At 40.4% G+C, this 16,106-nt stretch overlaps 1 protein-coding gene across 5 annotated transcripts in view; it reads left to right on the top strand.

Annotated features, from left to right (window-relative positions):
• The first annotated feature begins 1,341 nt into the window (after positions 1-1,341).
• TCAIM (T cell activation inhibitor, mitochondrial) overlaps positions 1,342-16,106 on the top strand; it is a 44,535-nt gene continuing 29,770 nt past the window's right edge. The window contains exons 1-3 of one of the 5 annotated variants that reach the window (XM_046675331.1): positions 1,342-1,481; positions 7,609-7,681; positions 12,590-12,725. In XM_046675331.1, the coding sequence (XP_046531287.1) occupies positions 7,653-7,681; positions 12,590-12,725 (165 nt within the window). In that variant the 5' untranslated portion in view covers positions 1,342-1,481; positions 7,609-7,652. Of the gene's footprint in view, positions 1,482-1,527; positions 1,995-7,608; positions 7,682-12,589; positions 12,726-16,106 lie in introns of those variants that run through there. The other 4 variants (XM_046675305.1, XM_046675296.1, XM_046675313.1 and 1 more) reach the window with 4 other exon arrangements.

Here is a 16,106-nt window from a genome sequence, read left to right as displayed (position 1 = left end):
AAATTTGTAATTTATGTATATTAATCAGGTGTAACTAAAGAAAACACTATTTTAAACAAATTTACCAGAACTTAAATATCCAAAGATGTTCCTTTCAAACCACCTTAGGAAGTTCAAAGTCTTTTTCTGAGGTCATCTTCAGAATCTGTAGCACAGTCATTCTCCAAGGTGGTTGTCCTCATTCCTTAATTTGATACTTTAAACTATAATTTAAAATCGTTTAGAGAAAAAAAGTCTGAAAAAAGTGAGTAATAAAAGATTGAGTCGTGACTAGAGGGACTGAAAGTATTTCTTAAAGGAATCCCCAAAATATGGTAATGCAGCATCACTGGAATAAGTCTATAACCTCACAAGACTAAAAAAGGTAAATCCTAGCACTTAGCAAACTGCCTTACTATGATAAAATGTGGACTGAATACTATCAGGAATGGGATAAAGGAAGCGAGGCGGGAGACGTCAAGAAAGATGCCCAGTTCTCTGGTATGAGCAAACTGGATGACTGTAACTGCCATCACTTAAATGCGGCACCTAGGAACTCAGTTCGGTTTGGAGATTACTACCATCAGTTTGAAGTGCCTTTGAGGACAAGTGGAGAATGGTCAGTAGGCAGTTATCAATTAGCCTGTTCTATAAGAGGTGCCTGAAACCCGAAGAAAGGAATTAGAGACTGTTTAGATGCTCGTGGCAAGGATGTATTTGAAAGGATGAAGATGCGAGAATTTATGATAAACTTTTAGGAAAAATGGGATTGGAAGGAATGGATCATGAGTGACCAGATTGTTTCTAATGAGAAGAGCCTTTAGGACTGGAACAAATGGAGGTAATTTTTTTGCCTCAGTCAACGATGCCAAAAGTTAGAAAAGGGAAAAGAGCAGTTACTTATTTGCCTAATTTCATCTGTAGCAGTTTCTACGAGTAATCAATGTCACAGGAACGAAATAAAGCTAATAGTAATAAACTCAAGCTGATAGTGGAGAATATTTAAGGTTTGAAAATAGCCAGATATTGAAGGGGCCAAAGTCGAAAAAAAAAGCAAACTGGATAAGAGAAATTTCTAAAAATCAGCTATATTTATGTAAGGAAAACCAAAGGACATACTTCAATAAGACCTTTAAAATCTGCAGTTCTCAACGGAGAGTCTTGCTGAGGCCTGAGCTCTGCGGGCGGATCCGCTGAGCCAGCCTCGCCCCCTCCCAGGGGGCTGGGGGGTCCCAGACCGCGGAGAGGGGGAGGCGTGGGGCGGCCGGGCGCATGCGCGCGTCCTCCAGCCGCCCTCGCTCCTCGTCCTCCAGCTCCAGGATCCGGCGCGTGCTCAGTCGCCCTTCGTTCCCCGCCCTCCCTCCTGACCCTCGGGCCAGGCCCCGCCACCTGCGGCCCAGTCCTTTTCCGACTACCTCCGGCCTACTCCTTTCTATCTCGGAGTGCTCATTCGCGCCTCCTAAAGCTCTCAGCGGAGAGCGCGGAGCCCCTCCGGCCGGGCGGTAAGGAGGCAGAGGGGCCGGGGCTTCAAAGCTGCGGGGAAGGCGGGGCGGTCACCTGGGCGCTGACGTCAGCGCGGGCAGAGTCCCGCCAAGGCTTTTAACCCGCGGCTTTGCCGCGCGCAGGCGCTCCAGGGAGGAAGGCCTGGCACGCTTCAGCCAATGAGCCGGTCCCGGTGCCCGTACCCGCCTCGAGCGACCCGCCGCGGGAGGCGCCGGATGGACGAATGGAGCAGTGCCCGCCGGGCTGAGATTTCAGGGCTGGGGGCTCAGAGAGCACTGCGGGTAGGAGCCTGTCCGCAAGCGGGTCGAGCGCGGGCGGGTCCGCCGGGCCCTGTGGCGCGCGCTCGTCGGCTGGGCCGGCGCCCCGGTGCGCATGCGCCCCCGCACAGCCGAGCGCGCCCCCGCACAGCCCTGCGGGAGGAGTGGCGGTCCTCCCTCCCTGTCCTGGGTGGGAGGTGGAACAAGTCGGAAGAAGCCCTCGAGGCGGACCTTTGCCAGAACTGTAAGAAGCAGGTGGGGAGGGGCTCCCGTTGTGCCTTCAGGCCGGTCGGGGCGGAAAGAGGAGTCCGGGCGGGCAGCGCGCGGAGTCACCTTAGCGCGACGTGCTAACTTTTGAACTGAAGCGCTGCCAGGGGCCGGGAGGATCCGCTTCGCATCTGTTCTAACTTGAGAGGAGAAACCGAAGACGGTTTGGGTTGTGTTGTTTCCGACTATAATAGCTCCCCGAAGTCTGACTTATAGACAATTGTTATGATTCAAATCTCATAGCAAAAGATTTAGAAAAGGAAGCTAAAGAATCTAGCTGTTTCGCTCTAGCTGTAATTTAATTTATCTAGTAGGACTTCCTGCTTTTGCTTTTTCTTTGCCTTTTTCCTTTCCCTAAGAAGTATTCAACTGAAAAGAAATGAAAAATTGCCTGCTTTTATCCCTCCCTGATGGAACGAACTGCTTTTTAAATCCTTACAAGATAGTTACTAAGAGAAGTCACATTTTAAATGAGAGTAGCCTGAGGATATTAACTTTGTTAAAATAAGTTACTTCCAAATAGAAATTGTGCCAAATGGCCAAAGATCAATCCTAGGACCTCTATTTGGCAAATACTGTTTCTGTATCTATCAAAAGTAATTTAAACGAAACAGTTTTTCTTAAATAACCCATAATTTGGTTTTTCCACCAATTTAGATATCTCTATCAAATTTGATTTGAAACTTCACGGAAGACTTAATGCCTCACTTAGCACATAATTTAGGTTAAAATCGGAAATTTTCATTTTATGAAATAGAAGCTAACATCACTATTAAATGGATTACAGCACCCACTTACAATGGTTTGTAAATGAATTGTGTCCTTTCGTATCTTCCACCCTCCATCCAAAGAGGACACCATCTCCTTGGAAAAGACCTTCCAGAGCCCCCTATTCTAACTGTAGCACCTGGGAGTTTCCCATAATACTCTCCATGGCTGTATTATTTCCTTTACTGCATTGTTTGGTAGTTATCTACCTGTGTCTGGTTTTCCACTCCCTCCCTCTCTCCTAGACTGTAAGTTTTTGGAGAAATGAATTGTCTTAATGTTTTTCTATTCCCAATACTTTGCATAGAGCTTGGCACTTAAGTGCTTGATAAATACCTGTTGATGAACTGGGTGAATCAAGAACCTGGAATGCCTCCTGAGTCTGATAAGACAGTATAACCTTTTTAGTTATCTTGTTGCACGCCAGAGGCCTTTTCTCAATGGGAGGGGAGGGAGCTACCTTCAATATGTACAAGAACCACTCGTGTAAGAATTTGTCTGAAGACAGGAACCCTGCAGTTGACCTGGGTGCCGCAGGCTTTCACACTGTTTCTCACTAGCAAATGAGAGCACCCTATTCTCTGAAGCAGTTTAATTTGTATGTTAAAAGCATTTTTTTAATTTTTAAGAATATATGTCACATGTTCATTGTAAATTAACTAGGAAATAAGTAAAGAATTAAAGCACTTAATATTCTACCACTTAGAGATAGCCAGTTAAAGATTGCATATGTATATCCTTCTAGTCTTTGCAAGCATTCAGCCTTGTATCTGTGCTCTCTTAAGTAAGTCTAGATTATTCCCGTTACTTCATGAGGAAGTTTAGTGAGAATTCAGTCCATCACAGGTAGCACTGAACCTTTAAATAGTCCAAATGGTTCTTTTTTTCCTCACTGTATCTCCATTTGGTCCCAGAAATATTCAAATTAGTAGGAATATTTCCTAGATACGTGTATTTGTCTCAACAAAATATCAAGGTAAATAAAAGGTCAAATAAAATCACTTTTTTAAACATTTAAATGAATACCTATAAACACAGTCTGTATCCCAGAGACTTTTGCCGCACGATTCAATGAGAAAATAAAGTGAGGAATGCATTGTTGTTTGAAAATGCACTTTCTTTAAAACGTAATTCCTAATCTTTCTTTAAAATACGTTTCCATCATTCTATTAATGGCATTTATGCTTCATTACATATATTAACTGCATCATGAAAAATTTTTTTTAGGTATTTTCATTGCTTAAGATTTGACAGAATAGGACCTTAGCCCTGAAGTGGTTTGTTTTGAGAGAATATGCTGCTCAGCAGTTCTCTGTAAGAATGGAATAATGGAGAGGAGAAAGCTCAGAGCTTGCTAAGTAAAGGGAAAAAGAATTTTTTACCTGGTGATTATTGTGTGAATAATGTGGCGTTTCAAGACTTTAATAAAGGACTGCTCATAGGATTTTTTAAATCACTATCTCAGTTGACATGGAGACCATAATGTAGTTGAATGTCTTGCTAAAATCTAAATTATTGGAAAAGTTCATGTGATTCAAATCTTTCCCCCCTTTTATTTGCTTAACTTTTTTAAAAAATAAACTTTATTTTTTAGAGAGATTTTAGGTTCACAGCAAAATTGATCAAAGTACAGAGAGTTCCTGTGTAGCCCCTGCCCCCCTACACACACAGCCTTCCACACCTGAGTGGCACATTTGTTACAGTCAATGAACTGATGTTGACACACCATTATCACCCAAAGTCCATAGTTTACATTAGGGGTCACTCTTGGTGGTGTACGTTCCATGAGTTTGGACAAATGTGTAATGCCATATACCCACATTATAGCATCATACAGAGTAGTTTCACTGCCCTAAACGTCCTCTGTGCTCCGCCCATTCATCCCTCCCTCCCTCCCCGCTAACGCCTGACAACCACTGATCCTTTTACTGTCTCCATAGTTTTCCCTTTTCCAGAATGTCACATAGTTGGAATCATAATCTTTTCAGATTGGCTTCTTTCACTTAGTTATATGCATTTAAATTTCCTTCATGTTCTTTCATGGCTTGATGGCTTTAAAAAAAAATGTTTTATTTAATTTATTTAAACTAAAAAAAAAAACCCAAACAATTCACTCATTTCTGCTACTTCTCACCCCCTGCCTTTTGCAACCACCAGTCTGTTCTCTGTATCTATCAGCTTGGGTGTGTTTTGTTTTGTTGTATATCCCACCTATGAGAGAGATCATACGGTATTTGTCTTTCTCTTTCTGACTTATTTCACTTAGCATAATGCCCTCAGGGTCCATCCATGTTGTTGCAAATGGCAAGATTTCATTCTTTTTTACAATTTCTTTATTCACTCATCATCAATTGATGGACTCAGGTTGTCTCCATATCGTGGCTATTGTAAGTGCTGCAATGAACATAAGGTGGCATATATTTTTTCAAATTCGTGTTTTCATTTTCTTCAAGTAAATGTGCAGAAGTAGAATTGCTGGATCATGTGGTAGTTCTATTTTTAATTTTTTGAGGATCCTCCATACTGTTTTCCATAGTGGTTGCACCAATTTAAATTCCCACCAGTAGTGTACAAGGTTTTCCTTCTCTCCACATCCGTGACACCACTTATGTCTTATCTTTTTGATAATAGCCATTCTAACAAATGTGAGGTGATATCTCATTGTGGTTTTGATTTGCTTTTCCCTGATGATTAGTGGTGTTGAGCATCTTTTCATGTACCTGTTGGCCATCTGTAGGTCTCCTTTGGAAAAATGTCTGTTTAGATCTTCTGCCTATTTTTTAATCAGATTGCTTGTTTTGTTGCTATAGAGTTGCATGAGTTCCTTTTATATTTTGGATATTAGCCCCTTATTAGATATATAACTTGCAATTATCTTCTCCTATTTAGTAGGTTGCCTTTCATTTTCTTGGTGGTTTCTTTTGCTGTGCGGAGGCTTTTCAGTTCGCCCTAGTCCCACTTGTTTATTTTTGCTTTTGTTGCCTTTGCTTTTGATATCATATTCGAAAGTCGTCACCAAGACCCATGTTAAGGAGCCTACCATCTATGTGTTCCAGGAGTTTGATGGTTTCAGGTCTTATGTTCAAATCTTTAATCCATTTTGAGTTAACTTTTGTGTATGGTGTAAAATAATGGTCCAGTTTCATCCTTTTGCATGTGGCTGTCCAGTTTTCCCAACGCCATTTATTGAAGAGACCGTCCTTCCCTCATTGTATAGTCTTGGCTCCTTTCTTCTAAATTAATTGACCATATGTGCATGGGTTATTTCTGGGCTATTTTGTCCCATTGGTGTCTGTTTTCACGCCAGTACTATACTGTTTTAATTACTGTCGCTTTGGAAGTTTCCTCCATATCTTTCTGTGGCTTGATGTCTCTCTTTTTAGTGCTGAATAGTGTTGCATGGTCTGGATGTACTGCAATTTATTGATCCATTCACCTACTGAAGGACATCTTGGTTGCTCCCAAGTTTTGGCAATTATGAATAAAGCTTCTGTAAACATCTGTGGGCAGGTTTCTTTGTAGACATAAGTTTTCACTGCATTTGGGTAAATACCAAGGAGTTTGATTGGTGGATTGTGTAATAAGAGTATGTTTAGTTTTGTAAGAAATGCCAAACTGTCTTCCAAAGTGGCTGTACCATTTTGGATTCCCACCAGTAGTGAATGAAAGTTCCTGTTGGTCCACATCCTCACCAGCATTTAATGTTGTGAGTATTTTGGATTTTGGTCACTCTAATAGATGTGTAGTGGTATCTCGTTGTTTGAATTTGCAATTCCCTAATGATGTATCATGTTGAACATCTTTTCATATGATTATTTGCCATCTGTATATATTCTTTCCTGAGGGATCTATTCAGGTCTTTGACCTGTTTTTTAATCAGATTGTTCATTTTCTTATTGTTGAATTTTAAAGATTTTTTTGTATAGTTTGGGTAACACTTCTGTTTCAGATATATATATCTTTTGCGAATATTTTGTCCCAGTCCGTGGCTTGTCTTCTCATTCTCTCTACATTATCTTTTGCAGAGCACAAATTTTTAATTTTAGTGAAGCTCAGTTTATTAATTCCTTCTTTCATGGATCATGCCTTTGGTGTTGTATCTAAAAAATCATCAACATACCCAAAGTCATCTGGAGTTTTCCCCGTGTTATCTTCTAGGAGTTTTACAGCTTTATATACATTTAGGTCTATGATTCATTTTGATTTAATTTTTGTGAAGGGTGTAAGGTCTGTGACTACAATAATTTTTTTGCACATGGATGCCCAGCTGTTCAAGCACCATTTGTTGAACAGATTTTCTTTGCTCCAATGTATTGCCTTTGCTCGTTTGTCAAAGATCAGTTGACCATGTTTATGCGGGTCTATTTCTGGGCTCTCCGTTCTGCTCCCCTGAGCTATTTGCCTGCTCTTTCAGCAGTGCCACACTGTCTTAATTGCTGTAGCCTGAAGTCAGGTAGTGTCAGTCCTCCAGCTGTGTTGTTCTGCAATATCGAGTTGGCTATTCTGAGCCTTTTGCCTCTCCAGATAAACTTTAGAATGAGTTTGTCAAAATAAAATAACTGCCTGGAATTTTTATTGGGATTGCATCAAATCTGTAGATCAAGTCGGAAAGAGCTGACATCTTGACAATATTGAGTCTTCTTGTCCATGAACGTAAAATCACTCTCCATTTATTTAATTCTTTGATTTCTTTCATCTGAGTTTTGTAGTTTTCCTCATATTTTGTTAGATTTTATAGCTAAGTATATCATTTTGGGGGGTGCTAATGTAAATGGTAAAGTTTTTAATTTCAAATTCCACTTGTTCATTACTGGTATCTGCTTAACTTTTTAAGCAATTAATGGATGCCTGGGAGTTGACGTACGTATATATTCAGAAATGTTTTGCCACCTGAGACCTGTGAGGAGGTAAGCTTCGTGTTCCAATCTGTAATTAGTATTGGGGGGGAAATCTGTTATGCATTTGGCTAATTTTAATTTATTGTTATTTTTTAGATTCTAAAGTTATTTTATATTATGATAGAGGGCAGGAACAAAAAAAGAAAACAATTTGTATCAATATCCAGGTCCTCCAAGAGTCCATTCAGAGCAGAAAGTAAAAAGAATACCAGCTTTTTTAAAAAGTTCAGTGTGAAAAGTTTAAGGAAAGATAAAGTTTCTCCTTAACAGTTTTTATCGTGTTGCCCTCAAGTCTATTGCTGTCATATGGAAAATCACTTCACATTTAAATTGTATAGTAAGGCCATTTGACTACCCTGTTTGCTATTTATATATTTATAATCTAAATCCTATCAACTTCAAGAAAGGATTTAAGGACTTCAGCAATATAAATTTAATTGGCATACTGTAGTAGGCATATCTAGAGTAACTGAAATAGAGATCAGAAGTCCTATAGAGAAAGAAGTCATTGTGTTAAACAGCAGAAATGATTAAACAATTACTCAAGCTTCAGATTTAGTCCTGGCTTCTATGGTAGCCAAGTAAAAGGGAAAGGAAATAAGATGTTCGTTTGGCTCAAAATATATAACTAAAATACACTTTGACTTGTTACGTAAAAGTGATGTGTGTGGGCCAGCCTGGTGGCGCAATGGTTAAGTTCTCAGGTTCTGCTTCAGCGGCCCAGGGTTCACCAGTTCAGATCCCGAGTGTGGACCTGTGCACCGCTTGTCAAGCCATGCTGTGGCAGGCGTCCCACATAAAATAGAGGAAGATGGGCACGGATATTAGCTCAGGGCCAGTCTTCCTCAGCGAAAAGAGGAGGATTGGCAACAGATGTTAGCTCAGGGCTAATCTTCCTCAAAAAAAAAAGATTATTTGTGAAGTTTTAGGTTATTAAAACATATTTGGCAATAATTAGTACCTTTAAATAACTATTCTGTACATGATATTTCAGTAAATAGTTACTGTTAAAAGGAAGTTCTTTAGGGGAAACAGACTCCACCAACTCAGTATATGACAAGGATTATCAAACAATGGGATACTTTCTTTGATTGAATCTATGACACAATTGTTTAAAAAAAAGGAACAAGAGAAAGATTGAAAAACAAAGAGACTGAGATTCTGGACAATGCCCCGAAAAGTTGTTCTTCTGCAGACTTGGAGACTTTCTTCATGTTGTGGTATCTTTCAATAATGTTCAACCACAGAAAACTAGGGTAAAGTACTGTGTTGTCATGCTCTAATACAAGGAGGGACCATGGGAGCCTGGAAGAATGAGCTTCGTGACTTCCAGTAGGCTGTTTCCTTCAGCGATGCTTGCCTCCTCACGCCCTGCCGCTGACAGGCAGGGGATAGTCGTGACTGCATAAAAGAGCCATCCCTTTCCAGCTTGTTTGATCCCAGCCTTCAGAAAACTATGTTTTCATCATAACCCTAAAGTAAAAGTTTCGTAACAGTAGTACTCTTGCCACACACACTATGCAATGGTGTTTTCTGTGTCTTTTTTTTTTTTTTTCAGTGTTGGTCATGGCCTAGTAAGTTGATTTCACAACACTGTGGAACATGAGAAACTCTGCTCTAGAGTAATTGCAGTGCAAATTCTTTTGTCGTTAATTAGAAATCAAGTCATATGCTTTAAGTACAAAATAGATACGAGTAGTAACATTCTCTCACTTCTGTCGGTCGATCCCGTGCACTGTTCTAATGGCTGTACATTTTTTTTTTTTTTTAAGATTTTATTATTTCCTTTTTCTCCCCAACACCCCCCGGTACATAGTTGTGTATTCTTCGTTGTGGATTCTTCTAGTTGTGGCATGTGGGACGCTGCCTCAGCGTGGTTTGATGAGCAGTGCCATGTCCACACCCAGGATTCGAACCAACGAAACACTGGGCCGCCTGCAGCGGAGCGCGCGAGCTTAACCACTCGGTCACGGAGCCAGCCCCTCTAATGGCTGTACATTTGATTTAACTCAAGGCAATATTGCTCTTATCAGTAGGAGAACTTCATTTTTTAAAAAGTCCACATTATTTGACAAATTTCTCACATTACATAGTCTGTGTTCTACAAAAATTAGAAGTAAATTATACATATATTTTAAATGTACTTGAGATATTTATGATTTAAAGAAACTCTCTAGGGCAGGGATCAGCAGACTGTGGTCCTTGAGCCAAATTGTCCCAGGGCCAGGGCCAGTTTATGTAAATAAAGTTGTATCTGAGCACAACCATGCTCATTCGTTTGCCTGTTGCCCATGGCCGCTTTCCCGCTACAACAGCAAAGTTGCATAGTCACGACACAGACCATGTGGCCCACAAAACCTAAAATATTTACTCTGTGACTCTTTACAGAATAACTTTGCTGTCCCCTGTTCTAGTAATTCCTTTTTCCAAAATCTAATCCTTTTATAAATCCAGATTTTCGTGTACTGAATTTGCTCAATTTAAAATAACACAATGTTGGTTTTGATTTTATTTTCCTTGGTTTCGTGTTCCTTGATTTGATTCAGTTTCCTTTCGTTCAATACCCACTATACATTCATTTTAACATTTCATACATTATCAATAATACCTGTGCCAGACCCTGTGGTGTGGCCGCCATAAGATACTGATTGAGTTCTCCTGCCCCTGTGGGTCCGCCACTGGATTTGCCCTGAGGCCACACTCCCTGGCCTGTCAGTGACTGAGCAGAGTAGGGATGCTAAGTCAGGCTTGTTCCAGCAAGACACAGGACTCCTCCAGTGGGTGACTTTGGCTCAAGGACTCCCCACTGGCATGACTGAACCCTTCTGGGAACTCTGCTGCAGCTCAAGACTTCCTACCCAATACTCCTCCCTTTCTTCTCTGCTTCTACAGATATCAGGCCTGAGTCGTGGTCTGAAAGCTCTCCCTACCTTCTCCTCCCTTCGAAATAGTTCTCTTGCACCTCTAATCCTGTCTTGGCCTCTGCTTTTCAACAGACCCAACTAACACACTCGACAACAACAAATACGTGTAAAACATGTTTACCGTTCTAAAGGATGCAGTGATAGTTGAGGAGGATGGGTAGATGGAAGGAAAGAACAGATGAAAATATTTATACATTATGGTACTATGTTCCAAATATGTGAGACACACCATTTCTTTTTTTAGAGTTTAAAAGAGGGAGAGACTATAATGAGGATACAAAAGCAAAAGTTCTGGGGGAAATGGGTACATGCCTCCACAGTAATTGTTTAGTGAGTGAGTACAATTTGGATAGGTGGAAGTAGGGGAAAGGGGGCATGTATTAGGGCTTAGAAGTCATGTAGAAGAAAGGGAAGGAGGAAGGATCATTGGGGGCTGGAACCAAGCGTTGCTATAAGGAGTGCTTGGAGATGAAGCTGGAAAGATAGATTGGAAATAACTATAGAGCACTTGAAATACCAGACTAGGGAGGGAATTTTATTCTGCAGAAGCTGAAACACCATCAGAGGTGTTTTAGTAGGGAATACAGTGATACCGGGATTTTAGGAAAATTAACCTGTGTACAATATGGTTAGGGAAAAGAGACAGGAGAGTAGACTGATTATGAGGCTCTGCAGTCCAATTTCCTGGTGATAATTGGTAGCAGAGAACATGGAAAGAAGGATTGATTTCAAAGGACATTTAAGGTGAGAAGAAACAACGAGGCTTCAAGACTCACTGAACATGAGTTGGGGATGGTGAGCCAGTTTGGGCAGCAGTAAATTTGAGGTTTTGTGCTTTGGCAGCATTGAGAAAAGTGGTGCCACAATGACAGAAATAAGGAAGATAATCCTCGGTTGAACTGTCTAACTGCTTCCTTGCCTTCTGTATCCATGCTGAGTTTAGAAGGAAAATAATGACCTTTGCTCCTTTTTTTAGACATGTAAAATTTGAGAGGCTGCCAGGACAGCTAAGTGTCTGCCAGACGTTTGGAAATGAGAACTGAAGCTCAGATGGGGAATAAGTGGAGTTGTCACTAACATTGACTTATTGCCACGTATTGAAGACTTCAATACCTGTATTAGTGTTTCCTTTATTGTTCGAATTCCTGTTATAATCCTTAATCCACAGCCTGTATGTTGAGTTTATAAAAGGTTTAGATAATACACAAAAATCAAAACAAAAAGTAATCTGAAAATAGTTGATGGTCTCAAGATTGTTAAAAAAAAAAAATCTTCAGAAATGATTCTGTATTCTCTACCATTTTAAAAATATAAAACCTTCCCAAAGACTCAGTCCACCTAATATATGAGACAAAAGTGTGTACAATGTTTAGACTTCTTTATAGGCCATGATAGAATGGAAAAGGTAAATTACAACATTCAAACACAGATGTCATGGAAGTGCTTCCCAAAAACTGCGAATAACTGGATTTAAAACTGTACTTAAAGAAACACTCTCAGGTGAGTTATGCCAAAATTTAAGAAGGAGATTGTCAAGTTATCCAACTAGAATAATTTTAGCATGCTAATAATGAGGAAGTATACTGAGACATTGTGTATCTTTTTAAGCATTATAATTCTCAAAATATTTTTCACTGTAAAGAAAAGATTACACTATTGGATAGTGAGGGTTTTTTTAGCTGAAGAAGATAGTGAAAATTGGTATGAGTTGCAGTGAAGCCAGTTAACAATTCAAAGTTGGATTTTTGAGGGGAAATTTTATTATTAATATTATTTTCTCACAATGCTTTAGAATTTTTGGAATTATGTGGTATTCACTGCTTATTAAAACTTATGTAGATTTCAGAAGATCACAAAGTATTGAGTATTGGTTTCTATCTTGTTTCTATGGTCTTTTCCATACATAGTAATTTTAATGTTACTGTCGCTTTATGCACTGGGGATTTGTGTGTGTGAGTGCCTTGTGAATAATAGATCCACATCTCTTCAACAGGTTGTGTCTGGAGAAGATATTTCCACGCTGGTTTCTCTACTCAAGAGCTTTATCAGGAGCTGAAGCAGTCAATGCCTTGAGGCCATTCTATTTTGCAGTACATCCAGATTTCTTTGGACAGCACCCCAGAGAAAGGGTAAACTTTTTTTTTTTTTAAGCTTTAGTCTACATTTCTGTTTAGTTTATTTACCTTTGTTACGATATAGTACAGAGAGTTCTGTAAATTTGGATTGTTTTGTCGTCGTGATATAATCAGTGTTTTGAACTAATTTGAAATGTAGATACTAAAAACTGAAAATATAACTATTGTTTTTTATGAAATGTGAGAGAATAGAAAATATATATATGTATTGGTCTCTGCCCCTGGTTCCTGACACAAAGCTCCTAAAACCCTTCTAATTTTCTAGGAGCATCTGTTGTTCTGATATTTGTCTTTGATCGCGTCCCTGGCACAGGGCTCCTAAAACCCTTGTAAATTCCTAAGTGATAAGAGCACTAGGAGCATCTTTTGTTCTAATGAGGTGACTCTGGGTGGGCTCCTGGATGTCTCCTAGATGGTCACTGGTCACTAGAAAGAACAAACCATCATTAGGAGCTTGGAATTTTCACCTCCACACCTCATCCTCCAGAGAAGAAAGGAGGACCAGAAATGAAGATAATAATTGATCACACCTACTTGAGGCAGCCTCCGTAAAATCCCAATAGTCCATGGTTCAAGGAGCTTCTGGGTTGGTAAACACATACACACCAGGAGGGTGGTGCACCCTGGCTCCATGGTGACAGAAGCTTCTGTGTTCAGGACCTTCTCACATACCCTGTGTATCTCTTCTTCTGGCTGTTTATCCGAATTCTTTATCATATCCTTTAATACACTGGTAACGGTAACTGTTTCCCTGAGATCTGTGAGCCACTCTGGCAAATTAACAGAAGCCAAGGAAGAGGTCATTGGAACCTCCGATCTATAGGCACTCGGTCAGAAGCTCAGGTGATATGCTACGCTTCTGACTGGCTTCTGAAGTGTGTGTGTGTTTCAGGGGGTGGGGGCAGTCTTGTGGGACTGAACTCGTAACCTATGGGATCTGATGCTACCTCCAAGTATATAGTGTCAGAATTGGGTTAAATTGTAGGACACCCAGCTATCACAGAGAACTGCTTGTTGTGGGGGAAAACCTGCACACATTTGGTGACCAGAAGTGTCAGAAGTGAAGTGTTCCATGTGAATAGTAAAGGAGACACACAGGAGACAGACTGAATTGGGTTTTTCCTTTAAACGAAAGCTGTCATTTTTTATGCAGGCAATAAAGCTATCGTATAAACTCTTTACAGTATTACAGTTTTCCAGTTTTCTGTACCAGTTTTTAGAGTAAAATTGGGGGTTTGAAAGAAAATTTATGGCCTCTGTTATGGTGCTAAATCCCTTTTTTAAGGATGATACCGGGAGGTTTTTCGATGCCCTAATGGTCTTCCTTTATGTTGCATGCTCTGGTCCACTTCCCTACAGCACCAGTCAGTGTGTGCTCAGGGAATGCACACGTTAGGAAAAATAGCTTAGGATAAACTTAGTTAGGAAGGCTAATATTTTTTAACATTAGATAGTATATTACAAAGCCAAATACTTTGGAATTATCTCATTGGTTCTTTTTATCTTCCTTAACATTGATACCTAGTTTAACACTAAAAGGAATTAAAAACTCTTGAAAACTAGAACATTATTATACTCCTTTTTTCTACTTGCAGTGGGAAAAAAGTCAATTTTCCTTCTTTGCTCTAAGAAAATATTCTGATTCTGATATTTGGTATGTATATTGGCTATTGAAAGTCAGATCCTTTCTAAGTAATTAGTAAGTTGAATCAACAGAAAAATATCCACTACCTTGAGGATGTATTAATAACCTAAAGTTTTTAAACCCAACATGTATGAGAAGATTAAGCCTAGCAGTAGGTGAATGTTTTCCCTCCTCTACCAGTGTATCTTGTTTTTATCAAAACTTCTGTTTGCTGTAAAAGGTGAACTCAGCAGGCTTGGGTTACTTAAACCCTGCGCGTTCTAGAGAGATGCCTGGCTTCACTCCTGGCCCTTGACTTCCTCCTGGGAGATGAGCTCTGAGCCCTTAGAATATCCTGCCTGACAAGGATGTTGTTGTGTGCCTGAGGCCTTGGACCTGTGAGATAGTTTCTGCTAACAATGTGATTTAGGGTGAACACCTGTTTTCTCATGTGGGAGTCCTCTGTGGGCGCTGGAGACTCACTAGCAAAGGTCAGTCACATGGGTGCTACATACCTACATGACTGAGTCCCAGTAAAACCCTGGACACCAAGGCTTGGATGGGCTTCCTTGGGTTGGCGGCACTTCTCATCTGTTGTCGCACATCATTGCTGGAATTAAGCCCTGTCTGAACAACTCCACTGGGGAGGACAGCTGGAACCTTGTACCTGGTCTCTCCTGGTCTCCACCCTATGCGCCTTTTGCCCTTGCTGATTTTAGTCTGCATCCTTTTGCTGTAATAAACCATAACTGTGAGTATACCAGCTTTTCTGAGTTCTTGTAAATCCTTCTAGCCAATCATTGAACCTGAGAGTAGTCTTGGGGACCCCCAATGCACTATGCGTTGGATGTAATTATTCTGGTCAATTTATATTTTCATTTACTCTTTCAGCTTGTGTTTGAGTGCCTACTCTGTGCCAAGCCTTTGCACTAGCTGCTCCCTCTGCTCGGATCTTCCTTCCCCCAGACATCCCCCAGAAGCTCATCCAAGCTTTGGTGTTCAAGGTCTTATTGGGGGGTTAGTCATGTAGAATGGCTTGACCTTTACTTTCTTGTTTCACTGCCTCTTTTGGGGGCAGCTCTTCCAGAATGCCCTATTTAGAATGGGCACCGCTTCCTTCCTGCCCGGTACCCCCTGACCCCTTCTCCTGCAGTACTTTTCTCTTGTCCTGTTTTTCCCTTTCCAGGGACCGTATTTACCTACTTATTACATTTATTATTTATTTTTCTCCCCTCACTGAAATGTGAGATCCATGAAGGCGGTTCGCTGTTCTTGTCACCAAACGTTCAGTTCAGCCTTCTTCCCACTCTTACAGGACGCGCTTGCCCCTGTTCTAAGGGAAAGAGACTTACAGTCCCATCTAGTCATGGCGTCAGGCCAGGATCTCAGAGTGAAGCACAAATGTTGTTTATCCTCCTCATTTTAATTCATTTTTAAAATATGTAAAACATTTATAGATTCAAAAGCCAAAACTAAATACAAAGTTTACTCTGAAGTCTTACTCCCATCCCTATTTCCATTACCCCGTGCCTGTTAACTTCCTATAGAGAGCCATTTTTATTAGTTCCAGGTTGTTTTGCCTGTTTCTTTTGGCGAAAATAGAAACATGTATCAAAAAATAATTCTGAAGGTTTAGTCCTACACTAGCAGGAAAGGTACCTCAGCTGCTCACAGGACTGTCATGGCTAAAAAGAGAGTATTGTAATAAATTAAACAAACAAAAATGAACAGTTCCTAATTTCAGATCACAC

The sequence above is a fragment of the Equus quagga genome, chromosome 1 (assembly GCF_021613505.1).
Source record: "Equus quagga isolate Etosha38 chromosome 1, UCLA_HA_Equagga_1.0, whole genome shotgun sequence".
Lineage (NCBI taxonomy): Eukaryota > Metazoa > Chordata > Mammalia > Perissodactyla > Equidae > Equus > Equus quagga.
This window is presented reverse-complemented; position numbering and strand designations above follow the sequence as displayed.